The sequence below is a fragment of the Ornithorhynchus anatinus genome, chromosome 14, assembly GCF_004115215.2.
Source record: "Ornithorhynchus anatinus isolate Pmale09 chromosome 14, mOrnAna1.pri.v4, whole genome shotgun sequence".
Classification (NCBI taxonomy): domain Eukaryota; kingdom Metazoa; phylum Chordata; class Mammalia; order Monotremata; family Ornithorhynchidae; genus Ornithorhynchus; species Ornithorhynchus anatinus.
The window spans coordinates 47369955-47392949 of NC_041741.1; the positions used below are offsets into that span (position 1 = coordinate 47369955).

Consider the following 22995-nt stretch of genomic DNA (forward strand, 5'->3'; position numbering starts at 1 on the left):
CAGAGCGCTGGACGAAGCTCTGGGGAGAGGGCGGTCCGGCAGAGTCCGCGCCCTCGAGGAACTTAATCTCTGGGGAGAGCGCGGTCCTGGCTGGGAAACGTATCCGACAGATGCCTATCCGACAGACAGTGACTCTCCCCTCCTTCAAAGCCTTATTGAAGGCCCACCTCCTCCAAGAGGCCTTCCCTGACTCAGCCCTCCTTTCCTCTTCTCCCGCTCCCTTCTCCCTCCCGTGCCCCCAGGTCCTGGTACAGCCTCAGATCATTAAGACGGACTCCCTCGTCCTGACCACCTTAAAAGCGGACGGCAACCCCGTCATGGCCGCCGTCCAGAACCCCGCCCTCACCGCCCTCACCGCCCCCATCCAGACGACGGCCCTTCAAGTACCGGTAGGTCTTCCCTCCCCCTCTGGGTTTTTTGCCCCCTTCTCCCCACCCCCGGGACGGAACTGGTAGTAATAGGAACCGTTCAGCACTTCACCGTGTGTCGGGCACCGGACTGAGCACTGGGAGAGAGCGGGCAGGTGGGGATCGATCGTTCGTTCGTTCGCATTTATCGAGCGCTTACCGTGTGCAGGGCGGTTGGAAAGTCCAGTTTGGCAACAGATAGAGACGATCCCAACCCAACAACGGGCTCGCAGTCTAGAGAGGGGAGACGGGCGGCGGAACAAGTAGACAGGCATCGATACGATCACGGCCCCCACCCCTCCAGGGGCTCGCGGTCGATAAGCAGGGTGCCCGCGTCGGGTTCCAGAAGGCAGAGCCCGGCCCTGGGGACCGGGAGACCCGGGTTCTCGCCCCGGACCTGCCTGCGGCCCCAAGGCCGCCCCCCCGCCCGCCTACTCGCTCACGGCGCTCCGTGCCCCAGGGAGGACCCGGTAGGCGGGGCCGAGAGGGTGCGAAGGGCTCGGCTCCCTGACGGGAGAGCGGGATTTTAGGGATCGACTCCCCTTAGGCCCTTTGGGGCCAAGCCCCTCTACGGCCTTCCCGGACCTGTCCTCGCCGGCCGATGTCGAGGCTCTCCCTCGGAAGAGGGACGCAGGAGGAAACAGATTTAACCGTAGCGGTCCGGGATCCGAGGAGGGTCCGCTGCTCTCGGCCGCTTTGGAGGGGGAGAATCAGCCAGGAATAAGCTGCGGCCGGGTGGGTTGAGGTTTTCCCCGGCCCCGATCGCCAACTACCCCTTTGTACTTCATGTTCTCTAAGTGCTTACTACGTATCAGGCACCGTACCGAGCGCCGGGGTAGACCCAGGTTTGTCAGGCCGGGCCCGGACCCTGGCGTACAAGGGACTCGGTCTAAATGTGCTGGGTCTTCGTTGCTCCAGACGCTGGTGGGCAGCAGCGGGACCATTCTGACAACGATGCCCGTGATGATGGGGCAGGAAAAAGTGCCCATTAAGCAGGTTCCCGGTGGGGCGAAGCAGCCCGAGCCCCCCAAAGAAGGGGAAAGGAGGACCACCCACAACATCATTGAGAAGCGCTACCGGTCGTCCATCAACGACAAGATCATCGAATTGAAGGACCTCGTGATGGGGACCGATGCCAAGGTCGGGGGTCGGGGGGTGGACGGACAGACGTCGGGGGCCCTGGCTTTTCTTTAAAAGAGCCGTGGTATTTGTTAAGTGCCTACTGCGTACCAGGCGCCATCCTGAGCGCTCTAATAATGCCGATAGTATTCGCTAAGCGCTTACTGTGTAGCAGGCGCCACTCTGAGCGCTTTAATAATGACGATAGTATTTGCCAAGCACTGTGGTAAGCACGGGGGTAGATATGAGGTAATCAGGCCGGACGCACGAGCCTCACGGTCTTAATCCCCATTTTACAGCCGAGGGAACTGAGGCGCAGAGAAGTGTGACTCGCCCGAGGTCACACGGCCGGCAAGTGGCGGAGCCGGGACCGGAGCCCACGTCTTCGGACTCCCAAACCCGTGCTCTTGCCACTGGGCCGTGTTGGGTGTGGTTGAGGGGGCCGGGGATTTGGCGGGGGCCGGTGTCCCTCGGAACCCCGGCACAGGTGGGGACGGCGCGGCGGCGGCGGGCCCTGTTCTTCTCGGGGCCCGGCCCCCCCGCATCGCTCTGCACTTGACTCTCTGCAGATGCATAAATCCGGAGTTCTCAGGAAGGCCATCGATTACATTAAGTACCTGCAGCAGGTCAACCACAAACTGCGTCAGGAGAACATGGTGCTGAAACTGGCCAATCAGAAGAACAGTAGGTTCCCAGGGGCGCGGGGGGCGGGGCCCACGGTGCCACCCCCCCGCAAGACGGTGGGGCTCGGGGGGCCGGGCCGGGCCCCGACGTCTCTCTCTCCGCAGAGCTGCTGAAGGGCATCGACCTGAGCAGCCTGGTGGACGGCGACGTAGACGTGAAGATGGACGACTTCAAGCAGAACGTCCTCCTGATGTCCCCGCCGGCCTCGGACTCGGGGTCCCAGGCCGGCTTTTCGCCCTACTCTATCGACTCCGAGCCGGGAAGCCCTCTGCTGGACGACGCCAAGGTAGGGCCGTTCTCGGAAACGCCCCCCCCCCCCCCGGCCCCCCCGGCCCCCAGGCCCGCACGCCGGAGGCGGGTCAGGAGACGCCCTCGGGGCTCCGGCCATCCCGCGGCGGGAAGGCCAAATCAGACCGGGCTCCTCGGAGAGAGAGGGGGAGGACCGGCCTCCGCAAAAGCGGGAGGCTCCCCGAGGCCTCACCCGTCCGCGTCCCGGAGGGACGGCCGGGCGGAGAAGAGCGGAACCGGTCATCTGGGGAGAAGCCGAAGGGCCTTAATTGTCCCGCTCTTTCGAGAGCCAGGTCGATCGTTAGGACCACCCGTTGAGCCCTTCCTACGGGTGTGTGCGGAGCGCCGAACCAAACGCTTGGGAGAGCACGGTACAATAATGATAATGTTGGTATGTGTTGAGCGCTTACTATGTGCAGAGCACCGTTCTGAGCGCTGGGGGAGATACGGGGTAATCAGGTCGTCCCACGGGAGGCTCACAGTTAATCCCCATTTTACAGATGAGGTCACTGAGGCACAGAGAAGTGAAGTGACTTGCCCACAGTCACACAGCTGACAGGTGGCAGAGCTGGGAGTCGAACCCATGACAGCTGGGAGTCGAACCCATGACGATAGGCGCCGTCCCTACCCTCAAGAATCTAGCGAGGGAAGGGAAGATGCCTCGAGCCTGTTTCTCGGGTGCGGTCGACGTCCCCAGTCCCTGCCCCTCGAGGCCGACTGTCTAACAGACATCACGGTGTCCCCGGCCCCTGCCAACCCCTGCCAGTGGGACGTCATCGTCATCGTAATGATGATGGGATTTGCTGAGCGCTCACTATCTGCCAAACACTCTTCTGAGCTCTCGGGTAGATCCAAGCTGATCGGCTTGTCCCACAGGGGGCTCACAGTCTTAATCCCCGTCTTACAGGTGAGGGGACCGAGGCCCAGAGAAGTGAAGCGACTTGCCCGGGGTCGCACACGGCTGACCGGCGGCGGAGGCGGGATTAGAACCCAGGCCCTTCTGACTCCCAGGCCCGGGCTCTGTCCGCTAGGCCCCGCGGACCCGCGATGGCACTTTAGGGAAGCGGAAGCAGTTAGTTGGATGGGACGGCGTGGGCTGTGGTGCGCCAGGCCGGGGGAGAGGAGGGTTCCGTGAATAGTTTGGGGAAGGGTGGGTTTTCGAATGGAGAACTGACGTGACTCAAAAATCGCCCAGCCGGCGCCTCAGTTGCCCCCCCCCCCCCATTTTCAAACATGAGCCCGTTTCTGAGAAACGTGCCTTAAACCAGGAATCTGAAGACATTTGGAAAAGGAATCCCCCCTTCCTTAAAGGACGGGAAATCACCGGCCCAGCAGGTCAGGCACCTGGCAGAGCATCAGAAGGCGAGGGGCTCCCTTCCGCCCCCTCCCCGCCTCTTCCCTCCCCGCACCGTTTCCCAGTCGGTCACTGACCCTGTCGCTGCCTCAGTTTTCTCAGCTGTAAGATGGGGAGAGTCGCACCTGGAATCCCGTTAACGTCGTTCAGCCGCCTTTTTAGGTCTCCCTCCAGTTAGCATCTGCCGAACGTCAGACAGACCCTCCCGACTTCCGTTGGGTGACCTTTTATTCTCGCCGGTGCGTCAGAGAGAATTGCAACCTCTTGATTTTGTTTTAGTTCTCCCCTGACTCCGCTCCTGCCTCCCTTCGTGATTCCAGACAGGTTTTAACCTCCCCCCAGTGCGGTTTCCCCATCTGAAGAGTGGGCTCCAGAGGGCCGATGGGTCGATTCGGGGGCCGCGGGGAAAGCGAGAGTCCGCCCGAGGACCGGATGACCGGGGAGACGTTCGCCCTGGCCCACCCTCCCGTTTGCGTTTCGCAGGTCAAAGACGAGCCCGACTCTCCGCCGGTGGCCCTGGGCATGGTGGACCGCTCCCGGATTCTGCTCTGCGCCCTCACCTTCCTGTGCCTGTCCTTCAACCCCCTGACGTCCTTGCTGGAGTGGGGCAGGGCCCACGGGTCCGGCAAACGCGCCTACTCGGGCTCCGGGCGTTCCATCCTGTCCTTCGAATCAGGCAAGGGGTTTGGGCCGGGGGGAGCTCCGCATCCAGCTTCCTACATGGCCGAGAGCCCACTGTGGCCTGGCCGCTTGGATTCTCCTAGAGTCCCGGGGGGTAAACTGAGGAACCGTTCTCGGGGCTAACTGGGGGATTCGGGCGCACTCCGGTGGCCGCTCATCATCCTAGGAAAGGCCGGTTGGGCTCTCGGGAGCCGCCTGCCCGACCGGCCGCCCCGGGGCCCAGTCGATCGTATCTATTGAGCGTTTACTGTGTGCGGGGCACTGTACCGAGCGCTCGGCGAGTACAGTGTAACGACAGACGCGCTCCTTGGCCGCCGAGCCGAGTCCGGCGCCGAGGGATCCGGTGACTGCGGGGCCCGGCTCCGTCTCGGGAGCCGGGCCTTTCTTCCACACTGCTTCATGGTCCCCTGGTGTGGTTTCTCCCATGGCTGTGAAGCCGGACTCCTCCCTCTCATTCCTTTTGGGCCGCAGGGATTTCCGGGCATTCATTCAGTCGTATTTATTGAGGGCTTACTGTGTGCAGAGCAGTGTGCCGAGCACCTGGGAGAGTCCAGTATAACAAGGAACAGACACGTTCGGCACCGGGAAGACAAGAAATTGCCGGGGGGGCCGGGATCTCCTCCCCGGGTCTTTGCCGTGTTTTAGATTTGGTGGATCGTTAGTGTATTCGGCCGCATCTGCCGTTGATTCTAGAGGTCGGGATAGGCCAGAGGTCAGTCAGGGTCACGTCCACTCGCCTGTGCCCCTCCCCCCCCAAATCCGGCCAGCGGTTTTACTCCTGGGATGGCTTATTTCTGCTCCGGCCCTGGGGCGGGTATCACAGGCCGGTCAGACGGACCCGGGCTTCCGGACCTCTTCCGGTCAAAGGCGGGTGGGATCGGTGCGGGCAGACATCAGTCAGGGGGACTTTTTGAGCGCTTACCGGGCAGAGCTCGGTACCAGATGTTCGGGAGGCACGGTACGGTGGAGTCGAGAGACGCGAGCCCCGCGCACGAGGAGTGCGCGGTCTAGAACACGCAAAGGACAGTCTTCATTGACAAGAGTCGACCGGTTTTGCCGGCGTCTGCGTGCGAGGGGTGTATCGGCCTTTGTGGGATGTGGTGTGAAGAAAAGGTCATGGGAATTTCATATGTGTGCATGGCAGCGGGGAGAGGGCGGGAGGACTGGCCACCTCCCAGTGAGTCACAGAAGCCACCGGGCCCTGGAAAATCCCCCCAGTGATTTTTGTCTCCATGTCCCGTCCCCCCGCCCCCTCACTCGCACCCCTCCTCCGTCCCCCAGTTTCCGGGCTGAACGCTTTCCCTTCCCTTCCCGCCCCCCCCCACCCCCCACCCCCCGCCAGGCGCCGGCGGCTGGTTTGACTGGATGCTGCCCACTCTCCTCCTGTGGCTGGTCAACGGCGTCATCGTCCTGAGCGTCTTCGTCAGACTGCTGGTCCACGGGGAGCCCGTGACCCGGCTGCACTCGCGCTCCTCGGTCACGTTCTGGCGGCACCGGAAACAGGCCGACCTGGACCTGGCCAGGGTGAGTCGGGCCCCTCCCCCCCACACCCGGTCGCCGCCACCTCCCCGCTGCCCACGCGCAACACCCCGGGGAAGAAGGCAGGGCGTGGGTGGCGTGCCCGTCTTTCAGGCGGAAGCACAGAGGCCGAAAGAGAATTTCCTTGCCTTCGGGAAGGTGCTGAGTGAGCAGAAGAGCGGTCCGGAGGGCTCAGGTCACGTGCAGTGGGCTTGGGGAGAGAGGCCATCTTGGGGTGCCTCCTCTATCCCTTGGGGGGGTCTTGAGTTCCACTCCGAGCCACTCCCCACCGATCACATTCATTTGGCGCCGCGTGTCCTCTTCATTGGCTGCCCCGGTGGACGTCAGGGACCGACTGGCCCAGGGGAGGACACGGGGGTGGTATTAATGGGGCGGATTGGATTCGATCCCAGTCCCACGCCGGGATCACGGTCTGAGTAGGAAGGAGGAGAGGTGTTTTATCGCCATTTTACAGATGAAGAGACCGAGGCCCGGAGAAGAACGAGAAGCGGCATGGTTTAATGGATAGAGCACCGGACTGGGAGTCCGAAGGACCTAGTTTCTAATCTGTAAGCCCCCCGATGAGACTGTGAGCCCGTCAGCGGGCAGGGATTGTCTCTATCTGTTGCCGAACTGTGCATTCCAAGCGCTTAGTGCAGTGCTCTGCACATAATAAGCGCTCAGTAAATACTATTGAATGAATAATGCCGGCTCTGCCGTACATGTGTCTGCCGTGTGAGCTGGGGCAGGTCCCCGGGCCTCAGTTGCCTCGTCTGTAAAATGAGGGACTAAGACCGTGAGCCTTCTGTGGGACAGGGAGCGCGTCCAACTGGATTAGCCTATATCTCCCCCGGTGCTTAGAATGGTGCTTGGCACACAGTAAGCGCTTAACAAGTGCCATATTAACGGGCGCCTGCAGAAAGCCGTGATGACGGCCCTCTCCGGGTGGATAGGGATGGACCGCAGATCACCTCTGGCTTCTCCCCTCCCTGGTGTTCCTCTTGGCACCTCTTATGTCGGCCCCTGTTATATTTTACTCTCCCAAGCGTGCAGTACAGTGCTCCGCGCCCAGTAGGCGCCCAGTGAACACGATCGAATGAATGAGCGAACCTCCCTCGATTCAGATCGCAAGGGGCGACCCGGGTCCAGACCGGAGCCCCGCTTGTTCTGAGAACCCACCCCCCGATCGATCGGTCGATGGATCGATCGCCCCGCGGGGCCTTCCGTTCCCCTGGCAGGGAGACTTTGCCGCCGCGGCCTCCAACCTCCAGACGTGCCTGTCGGTCCTGGGCCGGGCGCTGCCCACTTCGCGGCTGGATCTGGCCTGCGGCCTCTCGTGGAACGTGATCCGCTACAGCCTCCAGAAGCTGGGCCTGGTGCGCTGGCTGCTGAAGAGGACTTCCCGGCAGCGCCGGCCGGCCTCGGCCGCGGCCGGCTTCGAGGACGAAGCCAAGACCAGCGCCCGGGATGCGGCCCTGGCCTATCACAAGCTCCACCAGCTGCATCTCACAGGTAGACGACCCCCCGTCCCCCCGGACTTCCTCGGCGAGCTTCCTCGGCCCCCGTCCCTGGACCGTCAGCTCGCTGTGGGCGGGGAACGCGTCCGGTATATTGTTGTGATGATGATAATCACGGTACTCGTTAAGCGCTCACTGTGTGCCGAGCACCGTTCTAAGCGCTGGGGTACACACGAGTTAATCAGGTTGCACGCGTTCCCTGTCCCACGTCGGGCTCGAGCCCTTAATCGCCGTTATACAGACGAGGTAACCGAGGCCCAGAGAATTTAAGTGACTTAGCCAAGGTCACACGACGGACGTGTGGCCGAGCCGGGTTTAGAATCCAGGCCCCTCTGACTCCCAGCCCGGTGCTCCCCACTGAGCCTCCCTGCTTATTGTGGTCTCCCAAGCGCTTAGTACAGTGCTGTGCACACAGCAAGTACTTAAGAAATGTGGTTGATGGAAATGGTGGGCCAGATCCCCGCCCCCGCACCGGGACCCTTCCTCCTCTCCCGTTTGGGGACCGAGCGTTTCTACCGGAGGCCCGGTCTCTGGGAGGTTTTTCTGCTGCCTGACCACGGACAACCTGAGGTCAGTGCCTGTCCCGTATCCCGTGCCTTGCCTCTCTCCGACCGAGAGAGGGGCGGGAGGGCCGAGGCCTTCCAGAAGGCCACGTGCGGGGCCCTTCGGGATGGTCGGGTGCCACTTGAACACCGCTTCGGGTGCCCGTGAGGACCAGGCGGTTGGCGTGCCCACCCCGGGCAGGTGGTCCGGGGGCTCCTCCGGACGAGGAGGCCGAAGGCCAGGGCGGGCGGCCGGGCGGGCCTCCCGACCGTGCCCCTCCTCCGTGTGCAGGGAAACTCCCGGCGGGCTCCGCCTGCTCGGGTCTGCACATGGCCCTGTGCGCCGTGAACCTGGCCGAGTGTGCCGAGGAGAAGATCCCGCCCAGCACGCTCGTCGAAATCCACCTGACGGCCGCCGTGGGCCTCAAAACCCGCTGCGGCGGAAAGCTGGGCTTCCTGGCCGTGAGTACCCCGCGGCCCCCCGATCCGAGTGGAGAGGCGGGGGCGTCACCGGGCTCTGCCGTGCCGCCCCTTGGTCCGAGGGGTTGTCCCCGCCTCTTCCCCCTCCTAAACGAGAGTGACGCCTCCCCTCCCCGCTCTCTCCCCTCGGGGGTGACAGGGCCAATGAAGTGGTTTGGAAAGGACTCAGGGCTCGGGGTGTTTAGTTTCTGTCCTTTTTAAGATGGTATTTGTTAAGCGCTTACTGTGTGTCAGGCGCTTTACTAAGCGCCGAATCGCTACGAGCTCATCAGCCCTGTCCCACGTGGGGCTCACAGTCTTAACCCCCATTTTACAGATGAGGCCCAGACTTGCCCAAGGTCACACGGCTCATATGGGGCAGAGCTGGGATTCGAACCCAGGACCTCACGACTCCCAGGCCCCGGGCTCTAGCCACTAGGCCACGCCGCTTCCCCGAAGGCTTTCCTAAAGACTTTTGGGAACGTTAGCTGTCGGAGCAGTCGCTGTCCCGTTGAAAAGGCCCCCTAGACCCAGGGCCTGTTGGCTTTCTGCCGCCTCAGTCCCGAGGGGAGTGAGCGAGACCCTCGCCTCCGTCCAGACCCTGCCCTGGGCCGCCGGGCCGCTGCGGACTCAGGAGGGGCAGGTCCGCGGTCCCGATGCGAATCGGGTGGTCAGCGGCCACCCTCTCAGCCTCGGCGTCCCCTCCCCCCCCCCGCCGTCCCACACCCCCTCCTCCCGCCCCGACGACCAGCTCGGCCTCCTGAGGAACGGGGTCTTTCCGGGTGCCCACGGGGCGGGAGAATCCATCGTGCCCCGCGATCCCGGCGTCGTCTTCAGTCCCTCCCCCGTCCCCTCCTCTCCTCCCCCCGCCCCCCCCCCTCCCCCCCCAGAGCTACTTCCTCGGGCGGGCGCAGAGCCTGTGCGGGCCGGAACGCTGCGCCGTCCCCGATTCCCTGCGCTGGCTCTGCCACCCACTCGGCCAGAAGTTCTTCGTGGAGAGGAGCTGGTCGGTGACGTCGGCCGCCGAGGAGAGCCTGTTCTGCTCGCGGAGGAACCCAGGTGAGAGCCGGCGGTCGGGCGCCCCGCCGCCGACCGGTGGGCCCGTGGTACTTACCGAGCGCCTGCTGGGGACGCCCGGGATGCGTGTGAGGCGACGGAGCGGCCCTTCCCGTTCTGGGTTCGGAGCCGGCACCCGCTTAGCCCGTTCCCGGCCCTGGCCTTGGAGCTGTCGGCCCGTCCGCTCTGCCTCGGGGAATTGCACGGAGCAGCCCCGGGGTCCCGCCGGCTCGGAGTTCAGCAGCTCCGCCTGAGCCGGACCCCTCCCTCTGGGCGTTCGTGCCGTCGGGCCTCCCCTGCGAGTGGACGGGGCCACCGGATGGCTGGGCGCCGTGCCCGTTATCCGGCAGGAGGGCGTTAGCCAAGCGGCTGAGCCACGGGACTCGGGCCCTCCGTAGCCGAGCGGCATTTTGGCCAGGAGGCCCACCCTTCTCTCTACTTGGAGCGGAAGCCCCATCCGGGCGGGGGCCGCCTCTCAGGCTTCTGTCGTACTTCCCCAGGCGCGTGGCCCCAGCGAGCAGATTCCGCTGCTCCCGTCTCCGTGACTCTCCTCGTTGGTTCAGTCGGTCGTATTTATTGAGCGCTTACTTAGACGCGGTAAGCGCTCGGGAAATACCACCGAATAAACGAACGGACCCGCCTCCTCTGCCCACGGTCTCAGCAGGCGCCCCGGGGGCGGGGCAGTAAGAGCACCCCAAGCTTGACCTTTCGCCTCTCTTCCAGCCGACCCCATTGCTCAGATCCACCAGGCCTTCTGCAAGAACGTCCTCGAGCGGGCCGTGGACTCCTTGGTGAAGCCCCAGGTCAAGAGAGGTGTCACCGCCCCGGAGGAGGAGCCGTGGTAGGTGCTGCTGTCAGTCACCCCGATATCGGGGAGGTACTTCTCTGGCCTTAAAATAATGATGGCATTTGTTAAGTGCTTACTATGTACGAAGCACCGTTCTAAGCCCCGGGGGGATAGAAGGTGATCAGGTTGTCCCACGTGAGGCTCACGGTCTTAATCCCCATTTTACAGACGAGGGAACTGAGGGCACAGAGGAACGAAGCGACTCGCCCAAAGTCGCACAGCTGACAAGTGGCAGAGCCGGAATTGGAACCCGTGACCTCTGACTCCCAAGCCCGGGTTCTTTCCACTGAGCCGCGCCTTATCCCGTGGTACCCTACTTTCCCCCCAATTCTTTTCTTTCGGCCTGATCTGTTTTCGATTTGGGGTTAGACCCGGAGGAAACTGCGTGGTGCGTGTCACCGCTCCCCTATTCCAACCAGTCAGCGGTACTTATTTTTAACGGAATTTATTAAGCGCTTACTACGAGCCAGGCGCTGGACTGATGCTGGGCTAGATACAGATTAATCAGGTTGGGTACAGTCCCCTATCCCACATGGGGCTCACAGTCTTAATCCCCATTTTACAGGTGAGGTAACTGAGGCCCAGAGAAGTTGCCCAAGGCCACGTGGCAGACGGGTAGCGGAGCCGGGATCGGAGCCCAGGTCCTCTGACTCCCAGGCCTGGGCTCCGTCTCCTAGGCTCCTTATTTATTGAGCTCTTAGACTGTGCAGACCACCGCACTAAGCGCCTAGCAGAGGACAGTGCAGGAGCGTCGGTAGGCGTGAACCCCGAAGAGCTGCAGTCTGGAGGGATTCCGGGCCCTTTTCCCGTCTTCCCTACTTTGGGCAGCCCCACCTTTTCCCTTTCCCCACCCGTCTTCCCGACAGCCGTTCGGAGCAGCTCTCTCCCGCCCCCCAGCACCCCCACTTCAGCTGGGGCATCCCACCTGAAGCCCTTCCTCCCGTCGGCCCCCGCTCCCTCACCAGTGCCCCCACCTTGGCAGCGTGGCTCAGGGGAAAGAGCCCGGGCTTGGGAGCCAGAGATCCTGAGTTCGAATCCCGGCTCTGCCGCTTGCCAGCTGGGTGACTTTGGCCGAGTCACTTCACTTCTCTGTGCCTCAGTTACCTCATCTGTGTAGTGGAGATTAAGACTGTGAGCCCCACGTGGGACAACCTGATCACCTTGTGTCCCCGCAGCGCTTAGAACAGTGCTTTGCACGTAGTAAGCGCTTAACGAATACCACCATTATTATTATTATGTGAAGCTGGCACTGCTTCCCTCCTCCCCCCGCCGCCGACTCCCTTTGCCAGCGGGTCTCCTGGGCCAGAGAGCTACTTTAAGCGGCCACGCGTGAACCCGAAACTTTGAAAATGCCTTTCAAACCATCTTTTCAGTTTGATCCCCACCTTCGAAAAGGAAACGGCGCAGACCTTCGGATTTGTGGTTGGGTGTTTTGGGGTTTGCTTTTGTTTTTATCTTGGAGAGAGAAAGGGAGAGAGAGAGGAGAGAGACCTCCTCCCCCAGCACACGGACACCCAATACGTTCTGTAACACAGACGGATCCCTGTACCTCTGCTGGGCATAACGAGGACGTGTGCCCGTCAAACGAGGATGGAAGCACCTTCAAGTCCACCACTCCTGAGCGGCTCTGGGCATGCCACCGTCCGCTGGCCTGGGCAGCCCGGTTCCCCTCACGACAGTAACTGCGACCCTTGGATATGCCCAGACCGCCCCGCTTGTCGGTGCCTTCCGTGCCCGTCGGTGGCCACCTGGGTCTCGCCCAGCTCCTCCCCCTCTTCCTCCGTGCTCTCTGGGGCGCTTCCGCCGTGGGAGCTGGAGACCTGGGGATTCTCCCTTAATTCCCGCTTACCGATGAACCGGTGGTGGTCGATTCTCCTCTCTTGTGTTTTCAGTGAGTTTTCCAGTGCCTTGGACTATCTGAAGTTACTGAACTCTTTCGTGGACTCGGTGGGAGTCGGGACTCCCGCTTTCACCCACGGCTCCGTGCTCAAGTCGGCCCCGGGTAAGTGCCTTGGGCTCTCTGATCTCTCTGGCCCCGAGGAGTCTTTCCATCGCCTTCTCTCGGTCTGCGACGACAGCCGAAGCGGCGGGCAGCCGTCGTTCCTCCGGTCGCGGGGATTGTGACGCCCCCCCCCCCCCCCCCCCCCCCCGCCAGCTGGTGGCCGAATTGGCCTAGGTGGGGGTGATGAAGACAACTGCCTCAGGCTAGGTTGGGCCAGACTGGGCTGGGTTTGGGCAACCTGCAGAGCTGCTGCTGCTGCTGGGTAATAAGAATAATAATAATAATAGCGATGGTATTTCTTAAGCACTTACTATGTGCCAAGCACTGTCCTAAGCGCTGGGACAGGTACAAGGTAATCAGGTGGTCCCACGGGGGGGCTCACAGTCTTAATCCCCATTTTACAGATGAGGGAACTGAGGCACAGAGAAGTTAAGTGACTCACCCAAGGTCACACGGCTGATAAGTGGCAGAGCCGGGATTAGAACCCTCGACCTCTGACTCCCAAGCTCTTTCCACTAAGCTCCGCTGCTTCTCTGCGTAGTACTGGGGAGTCATGAGCAAATCTGAAATGGGAGCCGGGGGGAGAGAGCACATGCACACTCCGTCGATACAGTTGACTTACTGATGTGTTTGTGTATCTGCACGTGGGCGCTCAGTAAGTGCAATTGACTGGTACAAGCGTGTGGGTAACATTACACGCATACACACGAGAGGTCTTGGAACCATTTGGATGTGGTGGCCCTCATAAGAGAGATGCTTGCAGTGATGGTCAAGCGGCGATCCAGTCAACCAGGCGGAGGCATTTATTGGGCTCCTGTTGAGTGCCAGTCAGTCAGAGTACAACAGAACCCACGTTCCTGCCCTCCGGGAGCCGACACTCTAATGGGCCACTCTCCATTCCTCGCCCCAACTGATCAGAGGGGTCACCGTGCCCTTGGTTCAACAGCCGCTCCCCCTCTCCCCCACGCCGGCCGTCAGCGGAGTGTGAGGGAGAGACCGTTTCCGGAGGGCTCCCTTCTGGGGAGGAGGAACCGTAGTCAATCAACCAGCGGAGTTTGGGGAGCGCTTACTATGTGCAGGGGACGGTACTAAGTGCCTGGGAAAGTCCAGGACAACGGAGTTGGTAGGCGTGACCCCTGCCCACAAGGAGCTTACGGTCTGCAGACCTGTAACCTGTCCCTTCGTTTCCACGCGGTAGCCACGGGGAGAGCGGGAGCGACGCTTTAAGGGACCTCATCCTCACTGGGCGCTCCCCGCCTCCCCCCCGGAAACGCCCGTTGCTGATGGCGCCGGTGTCCCCTCCTCCTCAGGTCCCGATGTCACCTGCAGATGGTGGACGTCGGCGGTCACGATGGCCATCGGCTGGCTCCAGGGGGACGACGCCGCGGTCCGGTCCCGCTTCGCCGAAGTGGAACGCTTGCCCAAGGCCCTCGAGATGACAGAGTGCGTGAGCGCGTCACTTCCCCTCGACCCCCGGAGAAGCGGGGTGGGTGTACGGGGTCGGCGGGGTGGCCTCCGGTGAGAGGAATGGTCAGAACCAGCAGGGAGTAGCAGTGGAGTCATTGATTGACCATCCCTCCTTTCCCCCCACGCTAGGGGTGATGCAGTGTACCGCTACTAATAATGATGGCATTTAAGCGCTAATTATGTGCCGACCACCGTTCTGAACGCTGGGGTAGGTACAGGGTCATCAGGTTGTCCCACGTGAGCTCCCGGTCTCGGTCTTCATCCCCAGTTTACAGGTGAGGGAACTGAGACACAGAGAAGTCAAGTGACTTGTCCACGGTCACAGAGCTGATCATTGGCAGAGCTGGGATTAGAACCCACGACCTCTGACTCCCAAGCCCGGGCTCTTTCCATTAAGCCACGCCGCTCTTGGACAATACGAAGCACAGTGATACGTTGCCTCCCCACAAGGTGCTCCCTTTTAACAGAGGAATGGATGCGATTTCATTTCCAGTCATCGCCCGGGAAGCTCTGACCTGATCAGACAGTGCCTAAAAGGGCCGGTCCGGGTGTTGGAAGTGACCCCTGAACAGAAAACCGTTTCTCAGGTGGTTTTCTAGTGGTCACAGTCAGACCCAGGAGTCGTGGGGGGCCAAAATGAGGCAGAAGCTGAAGCCGCGGGTTAGGCCGGTCCCTCGCGGTGGGCCGGCCGGGCTCTCGATGAGACACCCCACGCACCCAGAGGACGCCCGTCACTCTCCCGCTCCGGCAGGAATTTCCCTGGGGCCTGGCTCGGCGGGTTCCCGGCGGCTGTCGGGGAGGGAGGTTCTGGGGCGTCTCAGCCCGGTGGGGAGACACGCCCCAGCTTCCCGGACCGTGGGGAGCCCTCGGTCTCGCTCCCCTCCAGGTCCCGGTTCTCGGGGTCAGCGGGACACAACAGAGGTAGGGGGCTACCGGGCAGAGCTCCCTGCCGGAAGCTATTAAGCCACACGGTCGGTGGCCTCTGCCCCGCTAGGCCCTGCCTCGTCACACAGTCAGTCATATTTACCGAGCGCTTAGTGTGTGCAGAGCGCTGTACCGAGTGCTTGGGAGAGTACGACGTAACGATAAACACATTCTTTGCCCACAGTGAGCTTACGGTACAGAGGGGGAGACGGGTATCGATAGAAATAAGTCGTGGATATTTACGCGAGTGCCGTGGGGCTGGGATGGGGGCGATGAATAAAGGTGAGCGGGTCAGGGCGACGTAGAAGGGAGTGTGAGAAGACGAAAGGAGGGCTTCGTCAGGTAAGGCCTCTCGGAGGACTTGGGCCCTCAGTAAGGCTTGGGAGAGTAATTCAGGGGGGACGGGCGTTCCAGATGTGGAGAGTTGCAGCTGGGTCAGAAATAAAGTGCCGGGGGTCGTGCCTGTGTGCGCCCGCAGTGGAGGGGACCTTTAGGAACGAGACAGAACACCCAGCCGCCCCCTCACCCCTGAGTAAAGTTTGCCACCGGGGCTCCCACTTGGGAAAAAGCGGGATCCTCCGTGTTCTGGGCGGGGCTTTTCCGAGGGAGGCAGGTATGGGTCCCTCGGAGCCTTTGGAGGGGAAGTGGTCTGTGACTAGATCTCCAGGGGGGAGGGAGGGAGAGGGCAGGGGCTTGTCGAGGCCCTGAAGAGGGTGACTAGCACGAGCCTAGACCCTGGGCCGCGGCCCAACGGTGCTTCCCCTCCCCCTCCCCCGGCAGGAGTCCGCTGGTGAAGACGGTCTTCCACGTGTGCAGAGCCATGCACGCCTCGCTATCGGGGAAAGCGGAGGGGCGGCAGGGGGCCTTCTGCCACTGCGAGAGGGCCAGCAGCCACCTGTGGAACAGCCTCAACGTCAGCAGCAACGTCACGTCCAACCCGGGCCTCAGTCACGTAAGGACCCCGGACCGTCCCGCGGCCCGGAGCCCCGCCGTCCCTCACCCGGCCCGGGGAGAAGCCGCGGCCCCGTCGTCCTGTTCCGTGATAACGATGATAATCGCGGTGTTGGTTAAGCGCTTACTGTGTGCCAGGCGCTGTTCTGAGCGCTGGGGTGGAGTCGGAAGTAGTCCCCGTCCCACACGGGCCTCGCGGTCTTCATCCCCATTTCACAGAGGAGGCAACCGAGGCGCGGAGAAGTTAAATGCCGTGCCCGGGGTCACCCGGCAGACAAGGGATCAGAACGCAGGGCCTTCTGACTCCCTGGCCTGCGCTCCGACCGCCGGGCAGGCGGGGCCCCTCTCCAGGCCTGTATTCGGCTCCCTGGCCCCTCTAGCCCGTAAGCTCCTCGTGGTCAGGGAATGTGCCTGTTTATGCTCCTATCGCCCTCTCCCAAGCGCTTGGTACGGTACTCCGCACGCAGTAAGCGCTCAATAAATGCGAGCCAACGAATGGTGAGGGCCCCTCTCGCCGCCTCCCCTCTCCCGGCCGGCTCCGCTCCGGGAACGCCGGCCAAGAGGCCCGAGGAAGGACGGCCCGGCCCCCTCCCGGCTCTCCTCTCTCCCCATCCGACCTGCTCGGGCCACCGGTGGGAGCGGAAGGCCCAGTCTTCGCCCTCGGGGCGCCCGCGGTCTCGGCGGGCTTCCCCGCGGACCGTCTCCAGCCCCTGCCGTAGCAGGGAGATCTCGCCGGCGTCTCCGCCTCCCCGTGTCTCCTGAAGGAGGAAGCCCAGAAGCGGCCCTTGGGTCCGGTTGGCCACTGTCGTGCATTGTAGTTGCATTGCACGTTCCGGCAGTACTGGTGCAATGTTCCCACAGTGCATTACAGAGACCCGCTCCTCCCCCTCCGCCGCCAACTCTCCGGCCGGAGCAGAGCAGAGCCAAAAAAAAGCCTCGAGCGCCTTCTGTACCGAGACAGCGCTGCTCTGAGCGTCAGGAAGACTCCAGTAGAGTTGGTAGACGCGTTCCCTGCCCTCAAGGAGCTTACGGTTGAGACGGGAAGACAGACACTGAAAGAAAATACAGGCAGCAGGAAGTAATGGATTGTAAAGATACTACTTACACAGGGGTGGGTCAGTCGGTTGTATTCGTCGAGCACTTACCGTGTGCAGAGCACTCTGCTGAGCGCTTGGAAGAATACAACGCGACAGTAAACGGATTTCCCGCCCACAACGAGCTTACGGCCTAGAGGGCCTGTGCCGCCTCTCAGGCTCCTTCCGCTCACGCAGCCGTGTCTGCCGCCGAGTGAACGGGGGTCTGGAGGCGTGGGCTGGGCCCTAGAAATCGGTCCCCGCCCTCGACGAACCTCATCCTGACAAGGGGTGGACGTGAATATCCACACGAAGACCGATCGGGGAGTCTCCCAGGGTGAATGGCGGATAGGTTTCAGTCCAATCCCGAGGACCTGGGGCCCTCCGCCGACCGTCCCCGGGGATGGACGGGGCCCGTCTCCGGGAAGCCTGGGAAGCCCCGACCCAGAAAGCCACTCTGGGCCTCAGCGGGGCCGGGACCGGCCCCGGAGGTTGGCCGACGGTCCGTCGATCGCCCGCCGTAGGCTGACCCCAGCCGGCCTACCCCGACTGGGTCTCGGGTCGCGTCTTGCACGGCCCCGCCGGAGGCCCGGGGGGCCCTTGGTGGGGGACGCGTCTGCTTCCTCCCGCCCCCTACCCCAGCCCCCAGGATCTCCTGGGGTTGCCAGGCCTCTCTCCTCCCCGGGGCCGGGTGGTCCCGTCGAGACTCGGGAGACCGGTTCGGCCACGCGGGGCGGAGGGCCCCCTTCCCCCCGTTTTCCCTGCTAATTCCGTTGTAGCCTACTCTCCCAGGTGCTTAATACGATGCCCCGCACGTGGTGAGCGCTCAACAAATACCTCCGATGGAAGGGTAGATTTTTTTTTCCCCCTGAGCCGGCCTTGCGCCTCCCCGACCCTCCTCTCCCTTTGGTTCCGGCTCCGGCAGGGGATCCAGCTGCTCGCCTGCGACTTGCTGCTGTCGCTGCGCACGGCGCTGTGGCAGAAGCAGGCCGGGCCCGGCCAGGCCCCCGGAGAGACCAACCACGCTTCCGCCCCCGAGCTGGCCGGGTTCCAGCGCGACCTGGGCAGCCTGCGCAGGCTGGCACACGGCTTCCGGCCCGCGTATCGTAAGGTGAGGGCCCCGGGCTCGGGGGGCCGGGGGAGAGCGGAAGCGGCCTGCGGGGAGGGCCGGGGCCGGGGGGCGGCAGCGGCCGTCGACCTGCGTTGCTCGTCCCCCCCCCCCCAGGTGTTCCTGCACGAGGCCACGGTGCGTCTCATGGCGGGCGCCAGCCCTACCCGCACGCATCAGCTCTTGGAGCACAGCCTCAGGCGGAGGACCCTGCAGGGTACCAAGCAAGGTGGGTCCTCCGGGGCCCCCTCAGGGGAGTCCGACCTCTGCGACCCGCGCGACCCCTTGGCTTCGCCCCCACGGACCGACACCGTGCCGGTCGGTGCGGGGCTCCGGAGCGACGACGCCGTCGGCGGGGCCCGGGCGGCTCCGGGACCGGTCTCCCGATTGCAGACCGGGAGACCGATGCCGTGCTGAGGGATAGATAGGGGTTTCGTGCGAGACGGGGTCTGCCTCCGATAAGGGGCCGTGCGGGACCGACCGGCGCGGTGCCCGACGTGGCACCCGGGTGGTCGTTCCGGGTCTGCTCTCCTCGGTTCCGCCCCCGCGGGCGGGTGCGGAACCTCCCTCGGTATTCCCCGAGGGGGGAGGGATCCGACTCTTCCCGCCCCCTGTCTTCCAGGTGAACTGGAGGCCTTGCCGGGCCAGCGAGAGCGGGCCACTGCCATCCTGTTGGCGTGCCGCCACCTCCCCCTGTCCTTCCTGTCGTCCCCGGGCCAGCGCGCCGTCCTGCTGGCGGAGGCCGCCCGCACCCTGGAGAAGGTGGGAGACAAGCGCTCGTGCAGCGACTGCCAGCAGATGATCGTCAAGCTCAGCGGGGGCACCGCCATCGCCGCCTCCTAGCCCTCCCCACACGCCCCCCCCCCCCCCCCCCACACCCCCCCCCCAGTCCCGTGCCGGGGGGCTCGGGGCCACGTCACAGGCCGGGGCCCCGGGACGGCGGGATCCCGGACCCCCCACTCCGCCCCCGAAGCGTCCCGCCCGTCTTCCCCTCCCGTCCGGCTCTCACACTCACTCTGACCCACGGAGCCAGCCGGGGCACCGGTCTACCCTCTCGGCCCCTGGGCCGCCCCCCGCGGGATCAGCTCTGCACCCCGGACCGCAGCCCGCCAGGAACCTCTTTGGGTTTCTCCTCCTGGAGGGGAGACTCTGGGGACTGGGTGGAGGGGTGGGTCCGAGGATCCCCCGAGGACCGGAGAGGTGCGCTCTCCCATCGGTCCCGTGCCGGGACTTCCCTCTCCCTTCGATCCCAGGACTGTCCCGCTAGGTTTTTCCCGGAGCTTTTTTCCTCTGGGTGGTGTTTTTCGCCCGGAAGAGCGGGGCATTTGGGTGGTTAGCGCGGAGATCTTCTGCCTCTGCGTTTTTTATACAACTTTTTATAGCAATATAGCGTGTTGAGACCTAGGGAAAAATAACGTGCATTCCCCTCTCCCGCAATACATTTCCCCTTTCTCCTGCCCCAGGCAGCCAGTTGTGGGCCTTTTACTCTTGCGGGCGGAGCCCGGAAACGGGTGGTAGGAACTGGTGGGGGACATCCTTGGAGAGAGTAGAATGAAATTATTATTTTTTAATTATTTTTTTTTTTGTAAACGCATCATCGAGTGGATTCATTTCCATTCCTGGGGGAACGGAGCCAAACTCTCGGACCAGGCGGCTTCCGCCGGCTGGCTGCCGGACGAGGCCCGGCCCCGAGGCAGCAGGCTCTTGACTCGCTTTTCCCGATGGGGCCGAGGTCCACCCAGAACGCTTCAGCTGAGCTCTGGGCACGGCCCCCCGCTGCGGCCGGTGCCTTCCGCTCTCCTCCCCCTTCTGACCCTCGGCGGTGGCAGAGCGGGTCAAGACTCCCAGCCCTGGTTTTTATAGATAATCATTTGAATTTTCATTTTCGTGGAGCCTGGTGAGGATCATGGGAAGACGAGAGATTTCTGCCCCGCCATCTCCCTGCCGAGGGTTGTGGATGTGGTGCAAGGGGTGGAGGGTGGTGTTACCTTTCCGTCTTCTGTCCGTCCGTCCCCCCCCCCCCCCCCACAGGCCTCCGAGTCTAACCCACCTCACGCAGGAGATGGTTTTTCCTCCCGAGCCGGGTCCGGCTCCTCGGGCGCGACCAGGACCCCGTGGCGGGGGCCGCTTCTGTTCTGCCTGACGGCGCCGGGACCCCGTAGTGGTCGGTTCCTCGGCCTCCGGAGGGAGAGAGGATGAGAGCAGGTGCCTTCTTGGGGACCAGAATCCCCACTCGCGGCCTCCTCTCGGGCGGGGCTTCTGCGAGGGCCGGGAAGTACCCTCCCCCGGGCACGCCACGGACCCGGGTGGTTTGAAATGCCTCATCCTGGGAGGTGTTTCCGTCTTCCCCCACCACGGGTCTACCGTGGCCCGGACCGTCGCCGCCCTCGGCTCGGAAACGCTTAGGAAGACGGGACTCCCGCCGCCCCGTATCCCCAAGGCCTTGGCGGGAACGGTCAAGCGATGAGGGCGAGACCCGGACCGAGTTAAAACTGGGGAAAAGCAGCCTTTCCCCCCGGCCCCGAAACCGGTCAACCCCTCCTCTTGGCCTTGGGGTTGGCTCCACCCCGCGCCTCCAGACTCTGCCTGTTTTATATGTCACGTTTATTTATGGACTTGACCGCCCTTCCGTGCGTGGGTCCTACACCCTCTTTATTTTGTATGTGTACGTGCTCACCGAGCTTTGATTCGTCGTAACGGGAGTGGGAGGGTGGTTTTTCGTATAAAAAGGGAAGAGGCTAATTTATCCCAGTTCTGGTGGGGGGGGAGGGGGGGAGGGGACTGACGGGAGACGGTGGAAGCACATCTCTGGCTGATGACGTCGTCGTCGAATCGTGCACCTTTGCCCCCCCCCAAAACTGGGAAGTTGAATAAACCAGATGGGTACCACCTGGACTGGTGCTTGCATAGGCAGATCTGTTGATGTCTGTTAGGCATTTATCTTGCCCCCCGCGCCCCCTCCCTCCCAGGTCTTTGATTCATTAAAGAAGAACCAGGGACCGTGAGGGTCACTGGGGCCATTCTCCTGTTTCCGGGCCCAGTGACTGCATATCTTATCTTTAACCGAAAAGGAAAGGAAATTTCTCAATTTGGGAATTCCTTCGATAGAGCCAACGGAGGGCGGGCTGACTGGTTGGTTGGAACGCGAGTCTCTTTCCTCGGGGTTTGACCCCAGAGGCCGGGGGATTGCCGGTCCTCACTTAGGGTGACCGCTTTCTTCAGTCTCCGGCCGGTCTGTTGCCGGTCCGGCATTGTGGGTGAGGGAAAGGGGCCATCGATCCTCACTCTTTATATCTTTCCCTTTGGTCTTCTTTCCCAACTACGACCAGCGGGCCCTAGGGGAAAGTGCACAGGCCTGAGAATCAGGAGACCCAGGTCCTACTCCGAGTTCCACTCCTTGCCTGTTGTGTGACTCTGGGCGAGTCATTTCACGTCTCTGTAACTTCATTTTTCTCCTCTGTCCAGTGGGGATTACATACCTCTTGACTTGTTAAACCGTGAGCCCCGTGTGCAGCAGGAGCTCTATCCACCTGATTGTCTTCACTGCGACCCCATTGTGGGACAGGGATGGAACCCGATTTGCTCGTATCCACCCCGGCGCTTAGTACAGCGCCTAGCGCGTCATAAGCGCTTAACAGATACCATAATTAATATTATTACAATGTCAGCGCTTAGCACCGAGCTAGTAAACCCTAAACAAATACTGCAGCTGTTATTAGTTACTAGGAGAGGAGGGGCGGGAGAGGTCGCCTCCATTTTGAAGCTGCGGGACAGACACGGAGAGGTGAGGGTTTGCCCAAGATCACGCAGCAGTTAAGGGGCAGCGGATCTGGCGCAGTACATCCGACGGCCCCGGGCAGAGCCCCCGGAGCCCAGCTACCGGGTCTGGGCTAAGCTGCGGGTGGGTCCCGGGCCCTTTTTCCTGACTTCTTAGTTTCTCCCAGTGCGATTGCATCCCAAGTGAGCGCTTTGGGGTGCGTGTGGGTGGGCTTGAGCATGGCCCAGTGGAAAGAGCCCAGGCCTGGAAATCAGAGGACCTTGCTTTGACCGGTGCTTGGCACAAAGTAAGCACTTAACAAATGCCATCTTTATCATTATTAATCCTGCCTCTGCCACTTACCTGCTGCATGCCCTTGGGCAAGTCACTTTGCTTCTCTAGGCCCGTAAAATGGGGACTAAATAGCCGCTCTCCCTCCTACTTAGACTGAGTGCCTGAGGTGGAATGGGGAGGTTGGCTCCGATTGTATCTTCCATCTACCTCAGTGCCCAGCACAGTGTTGGACGCAAAGTGAAGCGGCGTGGCTCAGTGGAAAGAGCACGGGCTGGGGAGTCGGAGGTCAGGGGTTCAAATCCCAGTTCCACCGCCTGTCAGCTGGGTGACTTTGGGCAAGTCACTTCTCTGTGCCTCAGTTCCCTCATCTGTCAGATGGAGATGAAGACTGTTAGCCCCACGTGGGACAACCTGATCACCTTGTATCCTCCCCAGGGCTTAGATCAGTGCTTTGCACTGAGTAGGCGCTTGACGAATGCCAACATTGTTTTTATTATTATAGTAGAGAAGCAGCGTGGCTCGGTGGAAAGAGCCCGGGCTTGGGAGTCAGAGGTCATGGGTTCTAATCCCAGCTCTGCACCTGTCAGCTTTGTGACCGTGGGCAAGTCACTTCACTTCTCCGTGCCTCAGTGACCTCATCTGTCAAGTGGGGATTAACTGTGAGCCTCACGTGGGCCAACCTGATCACCCCGTATCTCCCCCAGCGCTTAGAACAGTGCTCTGCACAGAGTAAGCGCATAACCGATACCAACATTATTAATACGAAAAGCTTAACAAACGGCTGAGGACTCGCGTCTGCCTTAGTATTCACGGGAGGCCGGATTAACCGTTCCTGGACGGGGCCGCGAGACCCCAGTGGGCCCGGGCCTCGCCCCCATTCATTCGATCGTATTTATCGAGTGCTCACTATGTGCAGAGCACTGTACTAAGCGCTTGGACATTTCGGC

The 22995-nt window shown here is 62.4% G+C and overlaps 1 protein-coding gene and 1 non-coding gene across 2 annotated transcripts in view; both read left to right on the forward strand.

Annotated features, from left to right (window-relative positions):
* The window catches only part of SREBF2 (sterol regulatory element binding transcription factor 2), a 39383-nt gene extending 18471 nt beyond the window's left edge, over positions 1 to 20912 (forward strand). The window contains exons 4-19 of the mRNA XM_029078873.1: positions 243 to 389; positions 1326 to 1547; positions 2096 to 2210; positions 2315 to 2496; positions 4336 to 4528; positions 5876 to 6057; positions 7290 to 7563; positions 8403 to 8572; positions 9460 to 9628; positions 10349 to 10466; positions 12365 to 12474; positions 13785 to 13917; positions 15646 to 15817; positions 17815 to 18000; positions 18115 to 18226; positions 18620 to 20912. Coding sequence (XP_028934706.1) covers positions 243 to 389; positions 1326 to 1547; positions 2096 to 2210; positions 2315 to 2496; positions 4336 to 4528; positions 5876 to 6057; positions 7290 to 7563; positions 8403 to 8572; positions 9460 to 9628; positions 10349 to 10466; positions 12365 to 12474; positions 13785 to 13917; positions 15646 to 15817; positions 17815 to 18000; positions 18115 to 18226; positions 18620 to 18840 — 2706 coding nt within the window. The 3' untranslated portion in view covers positions 18841 to 20912. The remainder of the gene's footprint in view (positions 1 to 242; positions 390 to 1325; positions 1548 to 2095; positions 2211 to 2314; positions 2497 to 4335; positions 4529 to 5875; positions 6058 to 7289; positions 7564 to 8402; positions 8573 to 9459; positions 9629 to 10348; positions 10467 to 12364; positions 12475 to 13784; positions 13918 to 15645; positions 15818 to 17814; positions 18001 to 18114; positions 18227 to 18619) is intronic.
* Positions 16611 to 16695, forward strand: MIR33B (microRNA mir-33b). The gene has a single exon (NR_034770.1). It is a non-coding gene; the product is annotated as a microRNA mir-33b (primary transcript).
* Positions 20913 to 22995: the final 2083 nt, after the last annotated feature.